This window comes from Aythya ferina, assembly GCF_964211825.1.
Source record: "Aythya ferina genome assembly, chromosome: 2".
Taxonomy (NCBI): Eukaryota; Metazoa; Chordata; class Aves; order Anseriformes; family Anatidae; genus Aythya; species Aythya ferina.
In genome coordinates this window covers 82,947,377-82,969,935 of record NC_140297.1, presented here as the reverse complement: position 1 = coordinate 82,969,935, position 22,559 = coordinate 82,947,377, and the positions used below count along the sequence as shown (strand labels likewise).

General features: G+C 43.4%; 1 protein-coding gene across 5 annotated transcripts in view; it reads left to right on the top strand.

Annotated features, from left to right (window-relative positions):
• Positions 1–22,559, top strand: part of SLC22A23 (solute carrier family 22 member 23) — a 96,759-nt gene that overhangs the window by 62,001 nt on the left and 12,199 nt on the right. For 3 of the 5 annotated variants that reach the window (XM_084509832.1, XM_084509835.1, XM_084509834.1), the window contains exons 4-8: positions 6,016–6,184; positions 8,586–8,713; positions 14,813–14,902; positions 20,319–20,421; positions 22,260–22,492. In XM_084509832.1, the coding sequence (XP_084365958.1) occupies positions 6,016–6,184; positions 8,586–8,713; positions 14,813–14,902; positions 20,319–20,421; positions 22,260–22,492 (723 nt within the window). The remainder of the gene's footprint in view (positions 1–6,015; positions 6,185–8,585; positions 8,714–14,812; positions 14,903–20,318; positions 20,422–22,259; positions 22,493–22,559) is intronic. The other 2 variants (XM_084509833.1, XM_084509836.1) reach the window with 1 other exon arrangement.

The window sequence follows — 22,559 nt, the reverse complement described above, 5'->3', positions numbered from 1 at the left end:
GCCTGGTAACCTGCTGGAAATTTGGATATATAGGCAGGTATTAGCTGGATTTTATTTATTTTATTTATTCCCCCCCAGCAGGATCACTGAGGACTGACTACTCAGGGAGCAGAGCCATGGTGGGACATGCTGGAAGTGCTGAGCAGCTCAGAAACCAAGTGCTCTGGGATGTTTTTTTCCTCTCCTCCTGTGCTCTGTTGATACACAGAGCCCTAGCATTGTGCTTCAAATGCAAAAAACTCATATTTACTCCTGACCGAGCCAGGCAGCTCCTGGCTCTGAGAGGCACACGCAGCTCTGGTGCATTAGGATGCTACCATCATCAGTGATTTCTGGTGTCCTGCATTTTACACCTAATACCATATTACCTGTGCTTTCCTCTGGCTGGCTGATGTGCCAGGGCTTTGTGCAACTGCAATTGTTTTCTTCCCTTTTTGGGGTAGGGCTTGCAACCTGAGAGCCCTTGGAGGGAGTGTTGGGTATATAGTAACAGGGTAGAAACTGCCAAAAATTGTGATTTTTTTTCCTCTTTCTGGTAGCATTTTTAGAACTATAACCATGAAAATGAATCTGGAGTCAGTTCGTCTCCTCCCCCCCTCAGTGGGAAGGCTGCAGCCCAGACTTCAGGTGCTTTGCCCTGGCTGTTTTCTCCAGGGGATAATCCTATATAATTACAGTCTTGGCAGCTCATAGCCTGAAACTGGGAGGGGGGAGAGAAAACTGCAAAGGCACAGAAAGCAGCTAGCTTGTGGTTTCTGTTGTAGCTAGTGCTTGGACCGCATTGCAAGAATTGCTTTGTGTTTTGGGACTGAAGATGAGTGAGTGAATGCTAGAGAGTTGCTCAGGCAGTGGGATTTAACCTCTTTTCCCTCTTGATATATTATTTGCAAATTACTTTTTTTTTTTTTTTTTAAAGTAAGTCTTTGCTATTCTTCATTGTGCAAATATCCTGTGAGAATAAATGTCAGCCTCTGAGGACAAACCAGAAGGCTTCTGAAATCTGAAGCAAACGGTCTGCTACCAGCACACAAGGGTGAGACCAAGTAAGAAAGGATGAGATGTGGCCCTTAATCCCTTCGCAGCCCACCCAACAGGGTCTGAAGGAGCTGGGCTAAGCAGGTTTTGAGCCATACCTGTGGCGGCACAAGCTGATGTCAGCCCGATGTTACTGCAGTCCTTCCTCCCCAGTCACTCGTCCGTGTGTCCATCTCCTCTGCAGAGGCTCCCCATTAGCTCTCTCCTCTCATCTGTGCCCCAGCCTGAGCTGCCAGCCCCTCAGCTTTGTAAAACCTTGTCAGCCACACAGGGATGTGTGCTGGAGCACTGTCCTCTTCCAAAAAAATGAGGCTTTTTGGTGAGCTGTTGGAGGGGGCAATTAATTTTGGTGTGGAACAAGCTAGAGCCCTGGTTCCTTTTGCAAGTTATCCTTATGTTTCCAAAAACTATTAAAAAGAAGAAGAGAAGTGGGAGCTTTCAGGACTAATGGCTCTCTGCAGATGCTCTGAAAAACGCAGGTCTGAGATGTGCCATACCTCATCTGCCTACAGCAGCACTCCAGAAACATCTTAGTGTCTGCTCCGCTCCCAGAGCTCTTCCAGACGCACTGGCCTCCAGATTAAATGACTTAAACAGCATGCGTTGGTTCAAGTACTGGACAATTGTAGGGAATTAATTCATGGATGTTTATGCACAACCTCTTCTTGGTAAAACCGCAGATGCATTTGCAGAAGGGCCTCTCAGCACTTCATTTGGTCCGTGCAATGAATCTGCTTTTCCCTTCTTTTTAACAAAAATCCCAAAGGGCTGCATAGCAGGCGAAATGCAGTGGGTTTTGTGTGTGAGAGGGAGAAAATGAATCCTGTTTAAAGAAAAGTAATTTTGATATTACAAAACCTGGTTGGTAGGTCTTATCTGCCTGTCTCCGGTGGCATGCTGTGGCTGCTGAGAAATAGCAAAGCTCTCATTTCCAGTTGTCTCTTCGGTTTGGTCTGTCAAGAACATTTTATTCCAGCCTTGCCGCTGTTGTCACGTAATATGCAGTGTGGATCAGGTGAGGATTTGTGCATGACAATGTTGCTCTCAGTATATAGTCTGCCAGGCCCTAAATACTACTTACTGTGCTTTTTAGACACGTTTGGAAAACGCTGCAGGTTGGAAACCTCTGTTGAGCTCTCCATTCACCTAAGGTGCAAGAGGATGCCCTGACAACCTGGTGGTTAAAGCTGGGTGGTCAGAAAGCCTGACCAAGCTCTGCCCTGTCGGTCCATCGGTGCCTTTCTTTCCATGAAACTTGGCTTCTCTGCCACCCAAGGGCTGGCTCTGCACCGGTCAGGGAAGCCAGACTAGGACATCTCCAAGGTTGTTCCCATTGGGAATTGTGGGGAGCATCAAGTGGGAACCCTCCAGGTGCAGAGGGAAAAGCCCCACTACCTAAAAGGTTTAACACATCCCAGGGGTGCATGTGGCTCTGCTAGGGGCCAGGCAGGGCCATCGCTGCAGTGCTGGAAAAGGACAGTGTATGAGGGCATGTATGTATGGCAGAGGAGCCCTGAGTGCTCTGAAGTCTGACCTCTTAGTACACTAAAAAATGTTGTTTTGAACATCTTTTTCTTGAGCTTGGCCTTTGTCACTGAGAGCAGCCAATGTTGCTGCTGTGGTTCTTATTCCCTTGGCTAGTATCTGAAATGATTTCCTATGGGATTTCTGAATAACTCAGCGAGAGATCTTTCGGGACAAAGTGATTTTTTTTCCCAAGTCTGTGAGTGGGAAGATTTTGCACAACCACTCATTCCCTCATATATTTCATTTGTTTATGCTCTCACATCTATGCACTCACAAGTACCAATACGTGTGTGTCTACATGGTTTTTGTGACACAGGCGACACGAGGCAGTGGCTGCTGAGTCCTCATCGCATCCCCAAGGCTGTTCTAGGCAAGCAGCAAACCAATTTTGCGTTTTCAGTTTTGGGTGCAGTCATGTTCCTTGCAACTTCTTGATACCTTTTTGTTGGTTTTTTTCCATCCTGCTTTCGTTACTTGATTGAAATCACAGATGGGGCGTGATTGGCACAATGGGCACGTGCCAGTGCCATGCTCTGCCCATCCCTTTGGTACCTGCTCATCTGCTCACTCTCACTGGCCCTGGTATTGTTCCCTTAGTGCCAGGATGAGTCTCTGTGCAATGCAACAAACCTTGAATGGTTCTGCTTAAATTAAACCAAACAGCCACCAGAAGTGCTTGATGCCCTGGTCAGATGCCCGTGGTTCATGCAGAGGCTCCCAGCAGTAGATTTATGAGCTGTAAGGCTGGTGAACAGTGACCCAATCATTTTTGTAGTGGAATGACACAAAGATAGAGTCCCAAAGAAGGATTTCTACACTTTCAGCTTCTGCATTTCCCAACCAGATTGTGTGTTGTGCAATGAGGCTTGTGGTTTGTGTCTCGTGTCCATGGGGCACGTGGGGATCACGTCTGCACCACACATAGGGTTAGGCAATTGTCTTCAGGAAGAGAGGTACTGGGCAAGCAAGCAAGGTCTTTTCTGTGCCTGTCTCCTTGCCCACACAATTTTTTTCCAAGTGGAGCAGCTGGATATATCCAGGAGTTTGTGATGCTGATGGTTGTTTCCATGATTTGTGTGTATGACAAGGGTTTACTTGACTCTCTCTGCTCAGCAAAGTAATTGAGGAGAAAACATTTCTGCTGAAGGAAAGAAATGGGGCTTTCTTGCCAGCTTAGCCACAGAGGGATGAAGTTGATTTCTGTCCTGCAGCAATTGTACATGAGCCAGTAATGGATCGTGTGAACTGGGTGAAAACTGGTGTGGACACAGAGGTCTGGTGGCCAAGCACATCGAGGCACCAGTGAGAGCATCAGCAGGGTGCAGGAAGCCTTTGCTAGGCCTGGGGCAGAGCTGGAACAAGCCTGACTGCTAAATGCTTGCTAAAAAACGCAAAGCTGAATATTTTATCATATCAAATTGAAGCTAAAGGTTTTGGAAAGTTGCTAGACTGTCCTCATATGTAGAACATTTATAAGGAGATGTGATATTTCATATACATGAAGCGCCTGCTGAGGTCAGCTGAAAGTTGCGCTCACCCAGCTATAGCAGGGTTTGTTGTTTTGTTTTTTGTTTTTTTTTTTTTTCATTCTTTGGCTTTTCTAGAGGAAAGGGCAAAAAGTGATCATATGCCTGTGATAATCTGGAAAAGAAAACAGATGCGAAACAGCCTCCAAAGTGACTTCCTTTCTATACAGTGAATGACTGCTGCATATGGAGTGATGTGTATTATGCACCAGTGACTCAAAACCACATACTTTTATTATTTTGATGCCTCTTTCTGACTTCATCCAGAAGTTGTTCTTGTCCCGGTTATTTTTTTTCATCTCATACTACCCCAAGCAGTGCAGCTGAGATGTCAAAGTCTTACCTACCTAACGCAGGCTTCCTGTTCCTATAGCAACAAAACTCGTCCTTGTACTTAATGAAGGCACACTGGAGCATGAGTAACTGCAACTTTAAGGCTTAGCAAAACAAACAGAAATACTTCATAGTTGCAGATTAGAAAATAAAACGGAAGTGACCTCTCTGCATAGAATTAAAAAAATCGCCTAGGCTTGGGATCCTTCATTAGTAAGAATGAAGCCATATTCATGTCATAAGAAGCTCTGTGCTTTAATCTCATTTTCCTAATTAAAACGTAAAAGCCTTTTATACCAAGTGAGAGTCTTTGAGGATTTTTCCCCCCTTCCTTTCCCAAAGCTGCTCTGTTTGTGGTTAAGCTAATGAAAATTGGGGCTGCTCACAACAGACACATTTTCCTTTTGTATTGGCAAAAATCCATCAGTGGTTTTTGTCATGGGCCAAAATAAAAGGAGGAAAAAAAAAAAATGTGGTGTCTAATCCTATATTTGATCTGCAAGCTGGTTCCTGGTCAGTTAATATAAATCTGTGTTACAGTGATAAATGCTGAACAAGCTACAGATGAGAGAGTGAATGAATGAGCAGCTGTCATCTCTTCCTATTGTCTGATGGCTTTTCAATTACAATTTTAACAACCATTAAATTTTAATTTAAAACAACCATAGGAAACATCCCAAGGAAAAACACCACAGTGCTGTCAGCAACATATCATGAGCGTTTATGAGCCTACATTTCTGTATCAGCATGCCGATAAGTTCTGCACAACATTTGTGGCAGGTTTATGGGCTTGATTATTAATCTGTAGAAGTGAGTGTAGGCAAGTGGGAAATTTGAAATAGTGGGTTCTATTGTATTCCTACTGGCAAAAACATTATTTATGTTGGAATGTATTTGCACAAGGCAGTCCAATTTTACTGCTGTTTCTTCTGGAGATTAAAAAAAAAAAAAAAAAAGCTGCCTTTCTGATAAATTCATTTTATTTTCTGAAGACTGAATAAAGATAGGCGGAACTTGTGGTTTAAGGAAGTTTTTGTCTACTGAACTCACTTGTCACAAAGCAGCTGAGACAACTGATAGCAGTGATGGTGGTAAATTGCCCTACAGCAGAAGAAAGGATGGAGGGCAGGATAAGACAGATAGAAAGCTGTCTTGTTTGAAAGTTGATCAAGATTAGGTATTGCAAAAACAAAAAGCAAACCCAGGAACAACCCACTCAGCAAAATCCAGCTTGAAACTGGCTGAGTCACAGTGTATTCAGCTGTGGGCAGGTGGCATCCCATATGAGTTGGGAGACTGTATCCTGCTGAGAGTGGTGATGTTCTGTCTAGCAGCAGATTGATTGGAAAGGCACGTAGTGTCTTTGGGTATTATGAAAAGGCTTGACTCCAAATCTATGAATTATCTTTTTCCCTCCATTTTCCTTTAAAATCAATCTATGTATGTGTGTTACATATGTATTTGTTTTATTAAAATGAAGGACGTTAAGACCCTGAAACCTTTGTGAAGTTAGGCACCTGGCCAGGGGGAAGTAGACCTGTGGACACCTTTGCTGGTGGGGTCCTGACGCAGCTGCATGTGCTCTGTGTTTCAGGGATAGAGCTCTGTCCTCCTGGGCACCGGTTCATGATCACCATGGTGGCGAGCTTCATCGAAATGGCGGGGCAGTTCCTCATGCCGGGGCTGGCTGCCCTCTGCAGGGACTGGCAGGTCCTCCAGGCGGTCATCATCTGCCCCTTCCTGCTGATGCTGCTCTACTGGGTGTAAGTATTGCTTCCTCCTGTCACGTCCAAGTCAACACAAGCCCCTAACACTGGATTTGGGGGTGCTCACATAGGTTTTATGTGCTGAGGTGTGGTGGGGACCTGGGAGATGGCTCAACCATTGAGCTGAAAGTTGTACGTTGTCATTTGCTGGCTGTTGTGTCCCCTTTAAAGATGAAAAAGCCTCCTGAGAGGACACATCTCAGCCTAGCTGTTGTGGCTGCACAGCTAAATTTTCCCCTTAAACCTGCCCTGTGGTTCTGGGTTGTCACTGTTGGTTCCTTCGGCCTGGCTTAGCCGAGCTAAATATAACACACATCCGCTCATGAGCAGCACCCTTGGACACTGCGTGTGTGTGAGGTGGCTGGCCCTGAGCCTCCCTGCTTAGGTTTCTCCCAAATTATCATGTGTTGGGATGATGGCACCATTCCCACAGGTTACTTCTCCCATCCTGGTTTCTTCTGGTCTTCTGCCAGCGTGAGGCTCCAGGCCCGATGCTGCCTACCCTAGAGAAATGGGAGGCTCCCACCTTGGTGCTACTGGGTCTGTCTTCACCAGAACTTTATAAACCTCTCAAAAATCTTACTTTGTGCTTTTGTCTTAATAGTGACACACAGTGGTGGCACAACACAGCAGAGGCTTGCAAGAACAGGATAGTACAAAAACGTAAGACTGAGAGCAGGCTAGGTAATTAATTTTAAAGGTAATGCTGACTAGATTAAAATGTTTACTTGCTATAAGCAAAGGAACAGAGAACTGGAAAAAATTCACTGCTTGCTACTTACCCACCACATACCCAGAGCAGAGTATGGATAACAGGACAAATAACCTTTGGATCGCAGGCTACCTGACTTTCCTCTTTTTTAATATAATTGTATACATGTATATATGTGTATGCATGTATAAATATAGAATCATAGAATCATAGAATATCCTGAGTTGGAAGGGACCCTTAAGGATCATCAAGTCCAACTCTTGACACCGCACAGGTCTACCCAAAAGTTCAGACCATGTGCCTAAGTTCACAGTCCAATCTCTTCTTAAATTCAGACAGGTATATATATATATATATATGGGCATGTATAAATAGACATGCACACACACACACACACATATTTTTTTTCTGTCAAGGATTAATTTCTTGCTAAGGGTGAAGTCCAAATTGCATCAGCCTTTAAAGGTAGCACCCTAACAGCACCATTGACTGCACCACTGCTTAAAAGTACAAGAACTGAGGCAGCATCTGCAGCAAGGATTGGCACTTTGTGAAGGAAATTTGCGGTTTATTGTATATATGAAGTTAAAAGTTAGTTTTAAAATTTGTTCTTAGGAAGGTCTCTTAGATGAGTGAAAATGAGGCCTAGATAAGAAAGAAAAATATGCTTATAGTCAAGTCTGAAAGTATCTGTATTAATGCAAGTGCGGGGCTATTTTGTTTAAGATCTACGTATTTATTTTGCTTTTGTATGAAAATAAAATGTACTTATCTGGAAAAAAAAAACAGGGAATAATGGTTAATTACTCTGAAGAGTCAGGTGAATGTCAGCATTTGAAGGAAACAAGCAGATGAAAAGTAAACTTTTTTATTTTATAACTCTATGTGTATGCTTTTAAGGCAACTCAATTAGCATAATGTTGCCTTTACTAGGGGAAACTTTTATAGCAGCAACTGGATGTTGTCTGGGGCATACACAGTACTGACCTGTATAAAAGAATGCCTTAAAATCTGTGTATAGGGGAGATTTTTGGATGTTTAAACATATATAAAAAAATAAAATGTTCCATTATAATCCTGGAAAGTAATTTTTCTCTTTCCTCTCTCTGTCTTTACATGAGAAATTCAAATCACTTCTGTCAGAAATTTTCCTACTGTGGTCTGAATTATCCTGCGTTAACTGCACAACTCATTTATTCCCTGCCTGGCAGCAAATGTCTATTGCATGCAGTGCTTCCTCCTTCTCCTTGCTCCTTCACAATGGTATTAGTAGGCAGAACTCCTCTAATATGTTATAAAATTCTAATACGTCCTATTTCAAGGTGATAGGATGGTTCCTGTATCATTTGTCAATCAGTGTAAAAGTGAATGTCACTACTTTCCATATTCTGAGCCCTTTTTATTAATTTTACAAGCTTTTTTCTGCTTTTTGAAAATAGTAATATTGCTCATGCATATTTAAATGAGCAGCTAATCACTATCACTTCTTTCTCTGCCAGAACTTGAAAAAAAAATCTAGAAACTTCCTAGAAACTTCCTAGAAATTGCACAAATTTGTCAAATTCCAGATGGTGAAGTAAAGCAATATCATTTGCACTGAGGAGAAACGTCATCCTTGTTAATTCAACAGACTGGAAGATGCCTTCTAGAAAGAAAGTGACCCTAACGCGTTTTCCATCTCTCAAGTATTTTCCCAGAGTCCCTCCGGTGGCTGATGGCTACGCAGCAGTTTGAGGCGTCCAAGGAACTTATCTTTCAGCTCACTCGCAAGAACAGGATGAACACGGAAAGTGACATCAAAGGAGTGGTGCCCGGTGAGTAGGACAGACAACCACAAGTCTGGCTGCTCAGGTGAAATCGCTTGCTCTTCTCTAAAGGCTGAGCATGGCGCTGCTGTCTGGAATTAAATAATCTATTTACCACCTGCAAAACCATCCTATTCATTCATTCATTCATTTTTTTTTTTCTCAAAAAAACTGCTCCAAACTCCAGCACCATGTTTAATATTACTCAGCCTGTTGAACAGTCTTAATATTACAATCTCACCTGGCAGTGCCATATGCTTTTAGGGAAATCTCTTGAATAATTTTGCCATGGCTGCAGAGAGCGCCATCAGCTCAGCACGCCTCTGGAAAGTGTTTTAAGGAAGCTTCTGGTTGGGATCCTGCCCATCACGCAGCACTTGTTTTGTTGGCTGGGAGAAGTGGCAGCACTCAAGCCACAATTTCTAAAACACCACTCCTGTGGCAGACCTAAATCACATCCCAGTTTCTCTTTAAAACCATACTGCAGGAGGCATTTTGCCTTCTGCTCCTGTAGCTTCTGAACAATGCTGTCCTGCTGGTGACAGCAGTAGAGGGCAGTTTTTGGTTCAGAGCTCCTCTCCTCCTCCTCCTCACAGGCTTGACAGTGCCCACAGATACCCGTTTTACAGTGTCCCTTGCAGTCTGTATCAGGCTACCTACTAGTCAGAAAAGAGTGGAAATGTATTAGGGTGTTTTTTGCAGTTTTTCATATCCTACCTACTATGACTCTGGGAGATGGAGGGGTACATCACCCCCACACCTGTGCTCTCTCTGCATTTGGCTATTACTCGCTGTTGAGGGTCTATCACAGAATCACAGAATCACAGAATTTCTAGGTTGGAAGAGACCTCAAGGTCATCGAGTCCAACCTCTGAGCTAACACTAACAGTCCCCACTAAACCATTTCCCTAAGCTCTACATCTAAACGTCTTTTGAAGACTTCCAGGGATGGTGACTCCACCACTTCCCTGGGCAGCCTGTTCCAGTGCCTCACAACCCTTTCAGTGAAGAAGTTCTTCCTAACATCTAACCTAAAACTCCCCTGGCTCAACTTTAGCCCATTCCCCCTCGTCCTGTCACCAGGCACGTGGGAGAACAGACCAACCCCCACCTCGCTACAGCCTCCCTTGAGGTACCTGTAGAGAGCGATAAGGTCGCCCCTGAGCCTCCTCTTCTCCAGGCTGAACAAGCCCAGCTCCCTCAGCTGCTCCTCGTAGGACTTGTTCTCCAGGCCCCTCACCAGCTTCATCGCCCTTCTCTGGACCCACTCAAGCACCTCGATGTCCTTCTTGTAGCGAGGGGCCCAAAACTGAACACAGTACTCGAGGTGCGGCCTCACCAGAGCCGAGTACAGGGGGACGATCACCTCCCTAGCCCTGCTGGTCACACTGTTCCTGATACAAGCCAGGGTGCCGTTGGCCTTCTTGGCCACCTGAGCACACTGCTGGCTCATATTCAGCCGACTATCCACCATCACTCCCAGGTCCTTCTCTGCCTGGCAGCTCTCCAACCATTCCTCTCCCAGCCTGTAGCTCTGCTTGGGGTTATTGCGCCCCAGGTGCAGGACCCGGCACTTGGCCTTGTTGAACTTCATGCAGTTGACCTCAGCCCATCGGTGCAGCCTATCCAGATCCTCCTGCAGAGCTTTCCTACCCTCAAGCAGATCGACACACGCACCTAACTTGGTGTCATCTGCGAACTTACTGAGGGTGCACTCGATGCCCTCGTCCAGGCTACTATGGAGTAGCTCAGGTCAGTGCTTGCTAAAGGTATTAATCAGCCCTGGGATAGACTGCATCCAGAATGGAAAAATATCACTGTTAAGATCAGTGCATCGTGAATGAAGCAGTCTTTATCAATAATGTCCTTTAAAACTGGTGGGACTAGGGAAAAGTCCAATTTGGGTCTGTGTTTCATCTTAGTATTGATACCAAGGCCAAAGGTATGGTATTTCTGGTGCAGTTGGCAGACTTGTGTTAATTGTCATGTTTGCAGGTGAATTGTATGTCAAGAGTTTCCTGAATCTGCATCGAACATAGCATGGCTCTGCAATGTAAATGACATTTTTCTGGTAAAGCTCGGGAAAGCTCAAGGGTACAGTGCAGCTGTTAACGCAGTGATCTCCATCACTGTCTCTTTTTTGCAGATCTTTCCCAGAGTAAATGAACAATCTTGGAAAAAACTTGTTTCTGAGGCAATGAAATGTCTCACCATTGGACTTGGAGACAGCTCAAGCTGTCTAACCAGCTCTAAATTTGGCCTTTCTTAGCTAGTCAGTGTATTGAATTTACAGACAAAATAAAATGTATTTTTAAGGGGAAAAAAATAATTACCTGAGTTTCCTTTAAGGGAAATTGTAAAGATGCAACTCGGTGCTAGAGGGATTTATTTAAGCCACTTATAATGATATTGTCCACGGAGGAATGCTAAGTGTCAAAATGGTTTTATGACTATTACTTGTGACTGATTACTTTTTCCAGCAGTTTCACGGTAGGGGCACACTCCTGTTTAAGGAGAGACTCCCTTTCATGTGGAAAGCAGTGTTATTACACATCTTGGTGCTATGGACTCTCTGTCTGCAAATATATTTAGACATAGCAGTTGTCAGTAAGTTACCTTTTGCAGCCTTTCTACACATAATACAGAACATGCTCAGTTCTGCCTCCTTGCTGATGCTGGATTTGTTTTATGGTGTGAGGTTGGGTTGGTTTTGTATTTTTTTTTTCCTTTTTGGCTTTGTCTTTTTAAAGTCTCTCTGCAGCCCCACATGGTAAGGCTTTTCTAATGCAGCTCTGGAGCAATGCTTTATTTTTTGTAGGGAGAGAAAAACGAAGCAGTATCATGTGGATGAAATGAGCTTAACTAAGGATTTTGGAAGGGCATTCTTCTTCTGGGTACATGGGAGCATTGATCATTTGAGTGAGGACAGGAGAAAAGCAGAAATTCTGAATGAAAAATATGATTAAAATGCACATCATGTCTCTGGGTGGGTCTGTAAGCAGAAGAAAGCATATTTCTGCTTTTGTGTGTTGTAGTTGCATATACATAATTGCTGGGAATGGGCAAAAAGCTGGTATTCGTGTGTGAGAAAGGGTGCTATTCAGCCTGATGCTGATATCTATTTCTGCTTGAATCCCTTGTGGAGCTTTCCTATCTGAGTGAAGGTTTTTTGTTTGTTTGTGATTAGTTTTATTCTCTGCTTTCCATCCCAAAATGCTGGAAACTGTTTCACTCTAGTTAAGGCCCAATGTGTTGCCATCTGATATTAGTCATAGCAGCCTTGTGTGGCTGAGTTACTCAATTTGTCTAAGCAGTAAGCTGCTCCCATACAGTCCCTTTCAACTGGAAACCTCAGCGTAATTCTACTCACATGTATCAGTCAAATTAGTGTATGCTATGGCACAGGTCATTACAGGAGTTGTACGCTCACATTCGGGGCAATTGGCAGATCTTTTGATTTTTGGTAGGAACAGTTTGCCGTCGTGAGGAGATTTCTGGTTTTATTTGGTTGCACTTTCTTCTGTAACACTTAAGAAAAGTAGGTGTACCGATTTGACCTCTTTAAAGCATCTATAAACACTGTTAGGTCTCAAAATTTTACTAGCTGGCTCAATGCTTTGCCCTCCTTTAGTGACAGAAGTTTAAATTTGTTTTTACAACAAAATAAATATTGTTATCCAACTGCATATTGAAATGTCGCTTATAAAACAGGCTTAGTAAGTTTTGTTGACAAATTATGTCAAACACATTCAATTCCCATTATCCAAAAGAGTCAGCTTCAGTCATGAGCAAATTAAATATTTTGATAATATTAATTTAGTGGAGGTTTTTCACTGCCAGGTTCTTCTAAAACCTCCACATCTCTTCCCTGTTCTCCTGTGAAGCAAGGAACAAACATGTTTCAGTTGTAGCTATAGGACAGTCATTTTTAGCAATGTGAAGTAAGTGCTAAGGAAGCAGAGAGAGCTTACTCTTTAGAGTATTTAGGGGAATTGGAAATCCCAAAGCACTAACTGTCCTGACACCTTTATAAAGCTGTGTCATACATTAGCTGGTTTTTGTTATTTCAGTAGGGTGCATGTTCTTTTCTTCATCTTTTTCAGGGTTGGTTTGTTGGCTGGGACAAATCACCTGCTGCAAGCTGGTGATCTCTACCCATATCTAGCCCATCGCTTTGTTTGGCTGCCTTTGGGAATACACAGCTTGGGAAGCCATAGCAGCAATTATCTGGGTGTCAGGTGTGATGCTCCCATAGAAGCCTACCATGGTGTGTTTTTTCCCCATCTTCACGAACTTTAGTCAGTGATGTTTCAGATGTTCCTTAGCAGAAAAAATGACTGCTCAACTGGGTGGAATAACAAAACCACCTTTCTGCCCAGCTCTAGGTGAAAACACAAACCAGGACACTCCTGTGGACGCAGAGGATATATACGTGTTGCTTTCCAAGGTAGAGCCAGTCAGTGGAAGGAGGCACCAAAATATTTTTACAGCATGGAGGAATAATATTGACATAATTACAAAAGTGGCCAGCAAAGATCAAGCATCCAAATGTATGCAAATATTTTAAAGTGCAGGACCCTTTGTGGAGAGACAGAAGGGATACAGTGGAAACGAATATCGTGTGTGTGTGTGTATGTCTTGGTTGCAGTTAAGAAAGCTGTGGTTTTCAGAGGATTTTATTTGAATTTAAAGACTACAGTTGTTCACCTTTCTTGCTTCTGAGCATTGTGCTGCCATCACTTTTGTTTTGTACATAAGCTAGTTTTCTATTTTGTTTTGCTGCATATTTTTATTTTTCCCAATCATGAGGCTTGGATCTACACCCTTGCATGCTGTTTCTTTCATTAAGTAAATAACAGAAGGAAGGGTGAAAAGGCTTTATGTCTGAGTCAGCCTCTTTCCATAATGGGAGAGATGAACTCTCCCTACAAGCCTTTGATCATGCCCTTAGATCATCACAGCTACAACTACTGTTTCAAAACAAAGACTGGGATGGTTGAAGAGCCAGGTGTACTAGCTAGAGAAAGAAAGCAAGTTCCCTGGCCCCATAACACCATGCGATGCTACTTCATGCAAACCTGCTGGGTGTGTTCCTTTATAGGATCCCATTTCTTGGTCCTTTAATAGTGAACAACAAGAATAAGACTGTCCAGGATGAGTTCTCTTCTGCTGGCTAGATGTATGGAAATGGAAGAGGAACTCATGTATGCACTGGCTATATGGCTGGCAAGGGCAGCAGTGACCTCTGACAGCTGCAGCATTTGGAGGGGACAGGAGAAGAAGGCAGCACTGTGCCAAGTTTCTGCATTTTGGTGCTGTTGGGAAAGGCCAAATATGCTCTAAAATTAAAAAAAATAAAAACGAAGTAGCAGTGGTGGTCAGCTTCTATTTAAGCTTGACTGACTTTGAGCAGGAGCTGGGCGTGGAGGGCTGGAGAAACCCTGGTGCTACTGGCACTTTCACAGCCCACGTGCATGGAGGGGAGTGAGGAGAAGGAGACCTTGGGAACCAAGTGGAAGAGGAAAGCAAGAAGAGGGACTGGTGATGGAGACAAAATAAGGGAGAGAGTGAGAAGAGTTGTGGGGGCAAAGCATAAAAATAGTTTGGGCAGAGGCAACAAACCAGGGGTGATTAATGGCTGTGGATAAAGGAAAGAGGAGAGGTAGATCATGGAGACTGTGACCATTTGCTTCCTCCTTCCTTCAGAAGCTATTAAGCCCAAAGATTCAGTCTTGGCATCCTTCTCCTGTGAAATCCACCTCTAAAATGTGTGCCTCGACTCTCTGTGCTGCCCAGCTTGCTTGCTCTCTGCTGAGATTTCCTCTATGGCTTCAGCTAGATAGCAGCAGATAGCAGTAATGCGTGTGTAGCTATCTGAAACGTGATGGCCCAGATACAATATCACACGATGGCATTTGAGGTACTCTTTGGTGGTTTTTCTTCTTTTTTTTTAATGTTGGTAACGTTAGAGAAATGTAAATGTTGACAAGTAATGCTCTGAGAGATGCAAAAAGTCAGATTGCCTGGGGAACCCTTGCTTGGCCTCCTGGTGTGAAGGCATGATTGTAGAGCCTTTAATAGCATGATTACAACCTATTTTTTCCACAGGGCATAGGATGGACGAATCAGTGCATAGCATGGACGATGCTGTGGAAATGAAGCTCTTGTCTGTTCCTCATTTCTTGCAGAATTTGGAAGGTGTGTAGTGAATGAGGCAAGGGGCTGCAGAAAGAAAGAGCACAGTCTTTGGGGAAACGGAGCTGAATACCTCCTGAAGAGCTGTACCCTGTGTCCACCAGGGATGTTTTTGTACAATGATGGAAAATTCCCTGTAATCAGTCTCTTCCAGTGTTGTCACCAATCATGGCTTCTTCAGTGTCTGTCTCTAGCATGTAATTCTGGGGCTTGCTTTGCAGAAAAGTGGAGCTTTTATATCAACACCTACAAGTGAGTGTTACATGCAGAGGATTCTGGGCAACCCAGAGCTCACATTCCTCAAGCTATGCTCCTAAAATCACTGCATGGTTTTTCTCATTCTGGACACGGTTCCTCTCTGCTTTATCTCCCTGCCTTGCAAAGTAGGAATAATCTTAGAGGAAAGCAGTGGAGATGATTTCAGTGATATTTATGAAGCACGTGAATACTCTGACAGCACTGTAGGAATGTCTCTGAGGAAACCGATGATTTTTGCATTCACTGTGAGGTTTGGATAATAAGGCAGAGGGGCACGTGTTGAATGAGAAAGGTAGAAACATCATTAATAGCTGCCCGTTTGCTGACTGCAGCAAGCGTTCTGGGAGGAAAAACTTATGTGACCATCTAATGAAGTGCTATGTTATAATGTATGTGAGCGACTGGAGATTGCAATGGCAACCTTATGACTGGATTTCTCCCATCTGTTTTTGAATGTAATTACAAATGCAGGATTGAAACAAATTGTTGCAATCAGTCCTTTGAGATTGTTTTCACTGAGTTACCTAGTTGTTCTGATGAAATGACCTTCATCTTACATGTTGTTAGCATTTTTGTCCTATGTTTTTGTTGGAAAGCCATTCCCTAATCCAAATCACTCTTGTGCTAGGGTACCTTTTAGCATTCAGTTCAAATATACTGTAGCTGTCCAGGTTCTCTGTCTTTTTTCCCTTCCCACTTGCTCCTGTTCTGCAATTGCCTTTGTATTAATTCTCTTTTCCCATACTGCGTTAGCAGGCCCTGTTCCTTCACTACGCTAAAGTTCTCCATTTCCTCTAGTTTGATACCTTTAGTTTCTCAAAGAGTGATGAGCAGAATTGTAAAAAATCCCTTCCATTTCATTGTCTGAATTGAAAATACTTCATGAACACAACAGACTGGTGCCTTGTAGTTGTTAGTGATCAAGTAGCACATGGCCAGCTGCACCCCAATTTTTGTTAAAAGTTCTTCTTCCAGCAGAAGCATTTCTCTTGATTTGCTGAGTTGTATTTTGCATTTTCAACTTGCTTTTGCCACATATGATCTCAGGCTCATCCAGTTCTCTCTGTTGTCCCATTTCCATGCTGTCCTGCTGGTCGTGCCTCAGTGTCACTAGCAAACTTCCCTGACACATTCCTGAGCTTTGTGCCAAACTCCCTAGTGAGGTTATTAAACCAGATTTATTTATTTTTTGAGAACAAGACAAGTCACCCTACCAGAACCTCCTGCCATCCTGCTGTGATTTCCATTCTTCTGCCTCTTACTGCCGTCTGCCCATCAGTCAGCTCTTCAGCCACCAACAACTTCTGTATGTGAGCTGATAGCCTTCAATTTTCCTTCAACATTAAGCTTTTCAAAAAAAAAAATAAATATATATATATATACAAGGCTATTAGCCCTCGATGATACAACTGAGCACAAAGGGAATTCACAGAGACAGAAATCCTGGAAGTTATCAATAGAGCTGTGCATCAGTAGCTCAGCGTGCCTGTGAGCAGGTTGCTTCAGCTCTGCATTTCAGCCCTGTCCGTCTCCTGCTGCAGAGCTGTTGTGCTCTGGGGCTTGACAGTGCCTCTTTTCATGTTCAAAGAGCTAATGGCAGTAATGCTCAGCAGCCAGAAAAATCCAGCAGAAGTCCATCACCGCGGGACACTTGTCACTTTGGACATCCTTTTTCAGAGGGTTGTTTCGAGCTTTGTCTGTTTTGCCAAGTGATGCAGGGATGGGTAGCTTCATCTGAAGACTCGAGATACTTCATGATTTTGAAAGCCGTGGTTCTGAAATGCAGACTGGATCCCACGAGAATCCAGCAGCGTTGGGAGCTGGAAGCTGATGGGGTTTCCCTCCCAGTGAGACATTCACAATGTCCCGGAGAATAGCTTTAATTTCCACTGAGACATGAAGAGTTAGCTTGTTGACAGTTCTCCTACTGAGTCCCTGAATAGGAAGCCTAGAGTGTGTGTGGGCTCTGGAGTATGGGAAAACTCGTAACAGGCCTCTGAGAACATGGGTAAAAAAGTTTTTTTTTATTTTCCACACTCACCCTTCTGGTAAATTGGTCAGAACTAAAATGTTTAATGCAAATTCCCTCCGAACTGGTGACTTCAGTGCAAATTCAAATAGGTTCGGGGAGGGGGAATTTTCCTGGTGTTATTCCAGTAACTGACAGAGTTTGCTGCCACGTGATTTTCTGATGGGCATCGGCTTGACTTCTCTTTTAAGATCTTAACATTGACCTGTGGCATTCAGACAGCTGAGGAACTGCTGAGGCTTGGCTGCTGCTCTCCAGACGGCCCCTTGCAGTCAGGCAGCGCAGGTCCTTCCACAAAAAGCCAGCTACCCCAAAGACAGCAGGCAGCTGAAACAAGAGCCAGGGCTGTAGCTGATGAGGTGGTGTTTTTCTTCCCAAGTCACATACCTTATTTGCTGCCATCTGAATATTTTGATTACTGTAAATGATTGACTGAAAGTGATTGATTTTGGTGTGGGTTTGTTTGTTTGTTTTCAGAGCATCTGACTGCTGTGTATATAGAAATAAAGGATGGAGAAGGTCATCAGGGAGATTTAGGAATTTGGAGACTTAGGGAGTGCTTCATCTGAAGCAAGTGACTTATGCTTGGATTTGGAGTTTTTAACAAATTAAAGGGGGGGGGGGAAGATAACTGGTAGAGCGAGAAGGCTCTCGGTAAAGGCAGGTGCTATTTCCATTCTTTGGTGTAAAGTTGGAAGCTGTATAATATATATGCTTTATATACATATTATACATAGAAAACATATATATACATATATATATATAAATAAAATAAAATTCTTGTAATGCAACTACATGTGGAATCCCTTTTGGGACACTTTATATCGTAATACTGTGTACTCGTAGAGTGTAACCCCTGACATAGTGGAGGCAAGGGTTCACTGCTGCCTGAGGAGGGGTATAGAAGGGGTACAGTTTCCTCCTGTAGGATCCTGCTGAACCAGGGGATGTGTCTGCTGGCTCACGTGATGCACGGGCTATCTGTTGTGTGAGGGTAGAACAGCAGCTGGTGAAAAACAGTAACAGGAATTAGTTTGGAAGGACTGATCTATAAGAAGTGTTTAAAGGGAGCTTAAGTGCACGTGAGAAGGATATGTGATGGTAAATACAGGATATAGGGATTGTAGCAACTGCTAGTGTGTGAACAAAACAGGACTGGATGGTAAAGTAGTATTTGTCTTCTAAAAGAAGTGTAGCTAAGTAAAGTGTTGCTTCTCTTAATTTCATGTAACTAAGTTGTGGCTCAAAAAAGCACACTGACAATAAAATCCACTTCTTCCTCTCCTAAATAAATAAATAAAAATGACTCTGAGAAATGGGAAAAACTCATGACTCTGATAAAACTCATGACCCTAATAAAAATGACTCTGAGAAACACCTAAAATGAGAAAGTTCTAAGAATATGGCATCAGCTGCAGCCTTCTGGTGAGTTTTTTTTTTACTTCAGAAGTCCAGAGCTGGTCATATTTAAACAGTTTGAGCGTGAACCCTTATGTCCATATGAAGCCTGTAAAATGTGTTGTTTGGGCAGTGATTTTCATTGTTTCCCTTGAGCTGAATTAATAAGCAGTCATTCTCTGGAAAGCTTTTCAAAATCTAGTGCTTTTCCTACTGCTTTGTGTGACTTTTTCACTGCAGAAGGCTTGGCTGGGGCTCAATTATAGACTTTACAACTCTGTTTTATCTGTCTGCTGTTGTTTTTCTGAATTAGTTTGTTCCCACTTAATCCTTTCCAAAATCTTGCTACAAAAATCATTTTGACCTTGCTCTTTGAGATTAGGTACCATCATTTTTATTGCTTTTTTTCTTTTTTCTTTAATATAGCCACGATCCATTGCTGAGCCTGCTGAGTGCTCCTGTAGTGCAAACATTAATTTGACCAATTTCCTCTTTTGCTGTGGCTCTGCTTTTATGATTTTATGGGCCTCACGCTGCACAGATGCTGGAGAGAAGGGATATTACTAGGTAGCAAGCAGACTAGTCGGGTAATACGCTGCTTAAGTACTGTAATGATTTTACATCATTAATGTAAAATACCCTTCATTCCTTTTCTCAAAAACATTCCCTGTAGTTACTCCAGATAGGTTACCAGGAGTGACCTGTGAGCAGCAAACAGGACAAGTGTTTGCATCTAAATAGTATTTCTTTGGTTTATTATTTTAATGATACTGCTTTCCAATAACAGCAAGTATGTTTTTTTGTTTTGTTTGTAAATCAGGGCTGATTTATCTCATTTTCCCCCAGTGGCTTGCTTTTATTTGCCTTTTTTCCCCCGTCTTGCGTCTGTTAAAGGGATCACTGATGCTTGGAGTAAAGCAGAGGCCAGGGCAGGCAACTGAGGACACTGGGCTAATTGCTGGCACACAGAGGGAACGGATGCAGGGTGCAAAACAGAGCCCTGCTGCCACCTTGGAACAGTCCAGAAAGCAGCAGTATAAGCCTTTGCCCTAAAAACATCCCTAGTTTGCATTCCTGGAAGGCATCAGTTTTGTGATGCTGCTTTATAGCTCCAGCTTTGTGCTGGAGCAGGCTTTGTGCCCCTATGGCTGTCCCACCGATCCCACAGCTTGGGAGCAGTGGTTCAGTCAGCATGCCTTCATGCTCAGCCTCTGAGCTGGTGATATTTGGGAAGTAGGCTCTAGCCTCCTTGTTTAAATCCAGTTTTCATTAAAAAAAAAAAAAAAAAAAAAACCTCAGACAATTCCCACACAAACTGGGTTTGACTTCCAGTCCTTTCCAGTGGCTTTTCAGATGAGTATTACAGAAACGCGATGGAAGTCAGCAGAGCCCTGAAGCTCTTCAGGATGTTTTGCATCACGCTTGCTGGGACTAAATTCCCCACTGCCTTCTTCTTACATCAATGTTTTGGCTTGGAGGAAGGTGTGATATCTGAGGGAACTCCTGGGCAGCTCTTGAGCCCCAAGGAGGTGGTTGCTGCAGGAAACTTGGAAGAAGAGGGAAACCTGGAGTGGACTTCAGGCAGGTTGTTTAGTTTCCTTAATAGCTCATGTTAGTGTAATCAGAAGTGTCCTGCTCTCCACAACATCCCTAAGAATATCTGTAGTTCACAGGCTAAGCTGCTCCTTCTCTTTGTCCCCTCCAAAAGACTAATTTCAGCTCATTTTGTTTCAGAGCTGGAAAAGGAGATCGCCAGGAGACCGAAGAAAGTCTGCATTGTCAAGGTGGTGGGGACCAGGAACCTGTGGAAAAACATTGTGGTACTGTGTGTGAACTCGTAAGTGTCTGGGGGGGTTCTGAACCGAGAGCAGCAATGGGAAGTGATGGGGGCCACCTCTTTTTCCCAAAATGGGACCCTTAAAACTATAAACTTTCCAGGGTCTCCGATAAATGGAGGAAATTGTGGCTGTTTCAGGCAGTAGCACCGTGTGTCTTTCCAAGCATTGGGCTTTGTCCTGAAACAATGTTTTTGTCTTAGGCTGTTTTAATAGCCAGCATTAAGTCTGAAATATGGGGGAATTCTCCCCTTCTCCCTCACCCTTTCTAATAATGCCTGTTTGGAAATTCCCTAACCCAGCACTAGGCAGCCCACAGAGTGACTTCTGGCAATAGCATGTGGAGGCTGTGTGCCATCCAAACAGTGTGAAGCAGATATGTGTTGAAGAAAATAGCTTTCAGTGTTGTCTTTATGGGGTGGAAAAAAAAAAAGAAAAAAAAAGACTATTTAATTTTGTTGTTCCTCTAGCCTGGAGCTGTGCTGAATTTTTGCAGCGTGGAGCACGGAGAAGGAACTTTTCACAGGGAGTGATGAGACATCAAGGGAGATAAATGTATTTAGTTTTAAAAGCAAATGTTCTGACCTGCTAGGAAAACCAAGATAATTGACTGGTTCAAGGGCAAGCAGGCAGGCGAGCAAGCACAGATGATACATTAATTTGGCTTGTTGGTCATGGCCTAAATAACTTCAGCAAGGCTGTTTTCACATAGAAAAGAGAAAATGCACTCCGGTCACTCAGTCCTCCTCTCACTTGGAGGAGGAATCAGTTATAAGCCAGGTATCCAAAGCAAATGACATTTTTGTGTAACAGCAAGTACTTGTGCTATTGCTTTTTTTTTTTTTTCTTCTATTTTTTGTCAGGGGGAAGTGTTTGATATTGGGGAGGGTATTCTAGAACTATGGCATTGATTCACAAGATTGCCAGAGAAATTTCCCAGCACTGTGCTGCCATACATACACTCAGTGGCTGTGTATTCCCCAATTGTTTCTGTGCTTACATTAATATCCAGCTTAAACTGCCAAGTGCTTCAAATTCCTGATGCTCAGGAGGATAGAGATGTATGCATGTAATGCACCTGCTGTGCATTTTTGGGGACCTGGGTCTACAGCTGCAGCTCTGTGAGGTACAGTTAGTTTGACGTGACCTTGTAGCAGGTTTATATGGTCTAAATGCTAGGCATCATGAAGAAACTTTTAAAAGAAGGGGAGGCATTGGTCTGTAGGGAGACATAAATATGTAGATTGAATTAGGATTTCTTATTTTGTAATAGTACTAGTCATGGCAGCATGACATCTGGCTTCAAATACACACTTCTAAGGGGTTTTCAGTTTTAACAGGCTAATTTGGACAGTAAGATTCAATTCTCAGTATGACCAAATGCCATGGTCAGAAGGGTCTTCCTGGAAGAGATATTAGCATTGTGCTATGTGTTGCTGTCTGAGCTCACAGGTTGGTTATTGCCATCAGTGGATGTACTGGGAGCAGCGCAATGCCCTTGTTGAGAAAGAGGAGCTCCAAAATATGTTGGGAAAACCAGTCTCACACTGAGAGTCGTTATAAAACTGCTCATATACTGAGCAAAAGCTGTGCGAATGAAGTCAGTAGACTGCAAATCTCTGGTTGAGAATAGGGCTTTTATTATTATTATTATTATTCATTGTTTATTTTTTTACAGTAGCACTTGGAAGTCTAATTTGAGATGAGTGTCTTTTTGCACCAGGCGTTGTATTCCTACAGCAGAAATGCTTCCCACATTTACGTGTTTCTACCTTGAACTACATTGCAGTATGTGTCAACCTTTTCAGCAGTTTCCTCTTGCCCTTTCCTCTTTCCCTAGGCTGACTGGTTACGGCATACACCACTGTTTTGCAAAAAGCATGATGGGGCATGAGGCGAAGATGACGATCACCCACAACTTCTATGCGGACTACTATACCATGGCGGGGATCGCCTTGGCATCCTGCCTGGCCATGTGCCCCGTGGTTGGGTTTTTGGGGAGGAGAGGAGGACTCCTGCTCTTCATGATCCTGACAGCTCTGGCATCGCTTCTGCAGCTGGGCCTTCTCAACTGTAAGTTGGAGACGGGAGCTCTTCAGGACCACACAAGGCTCTTGAGTTTGATGTGTAGGGATAAAAT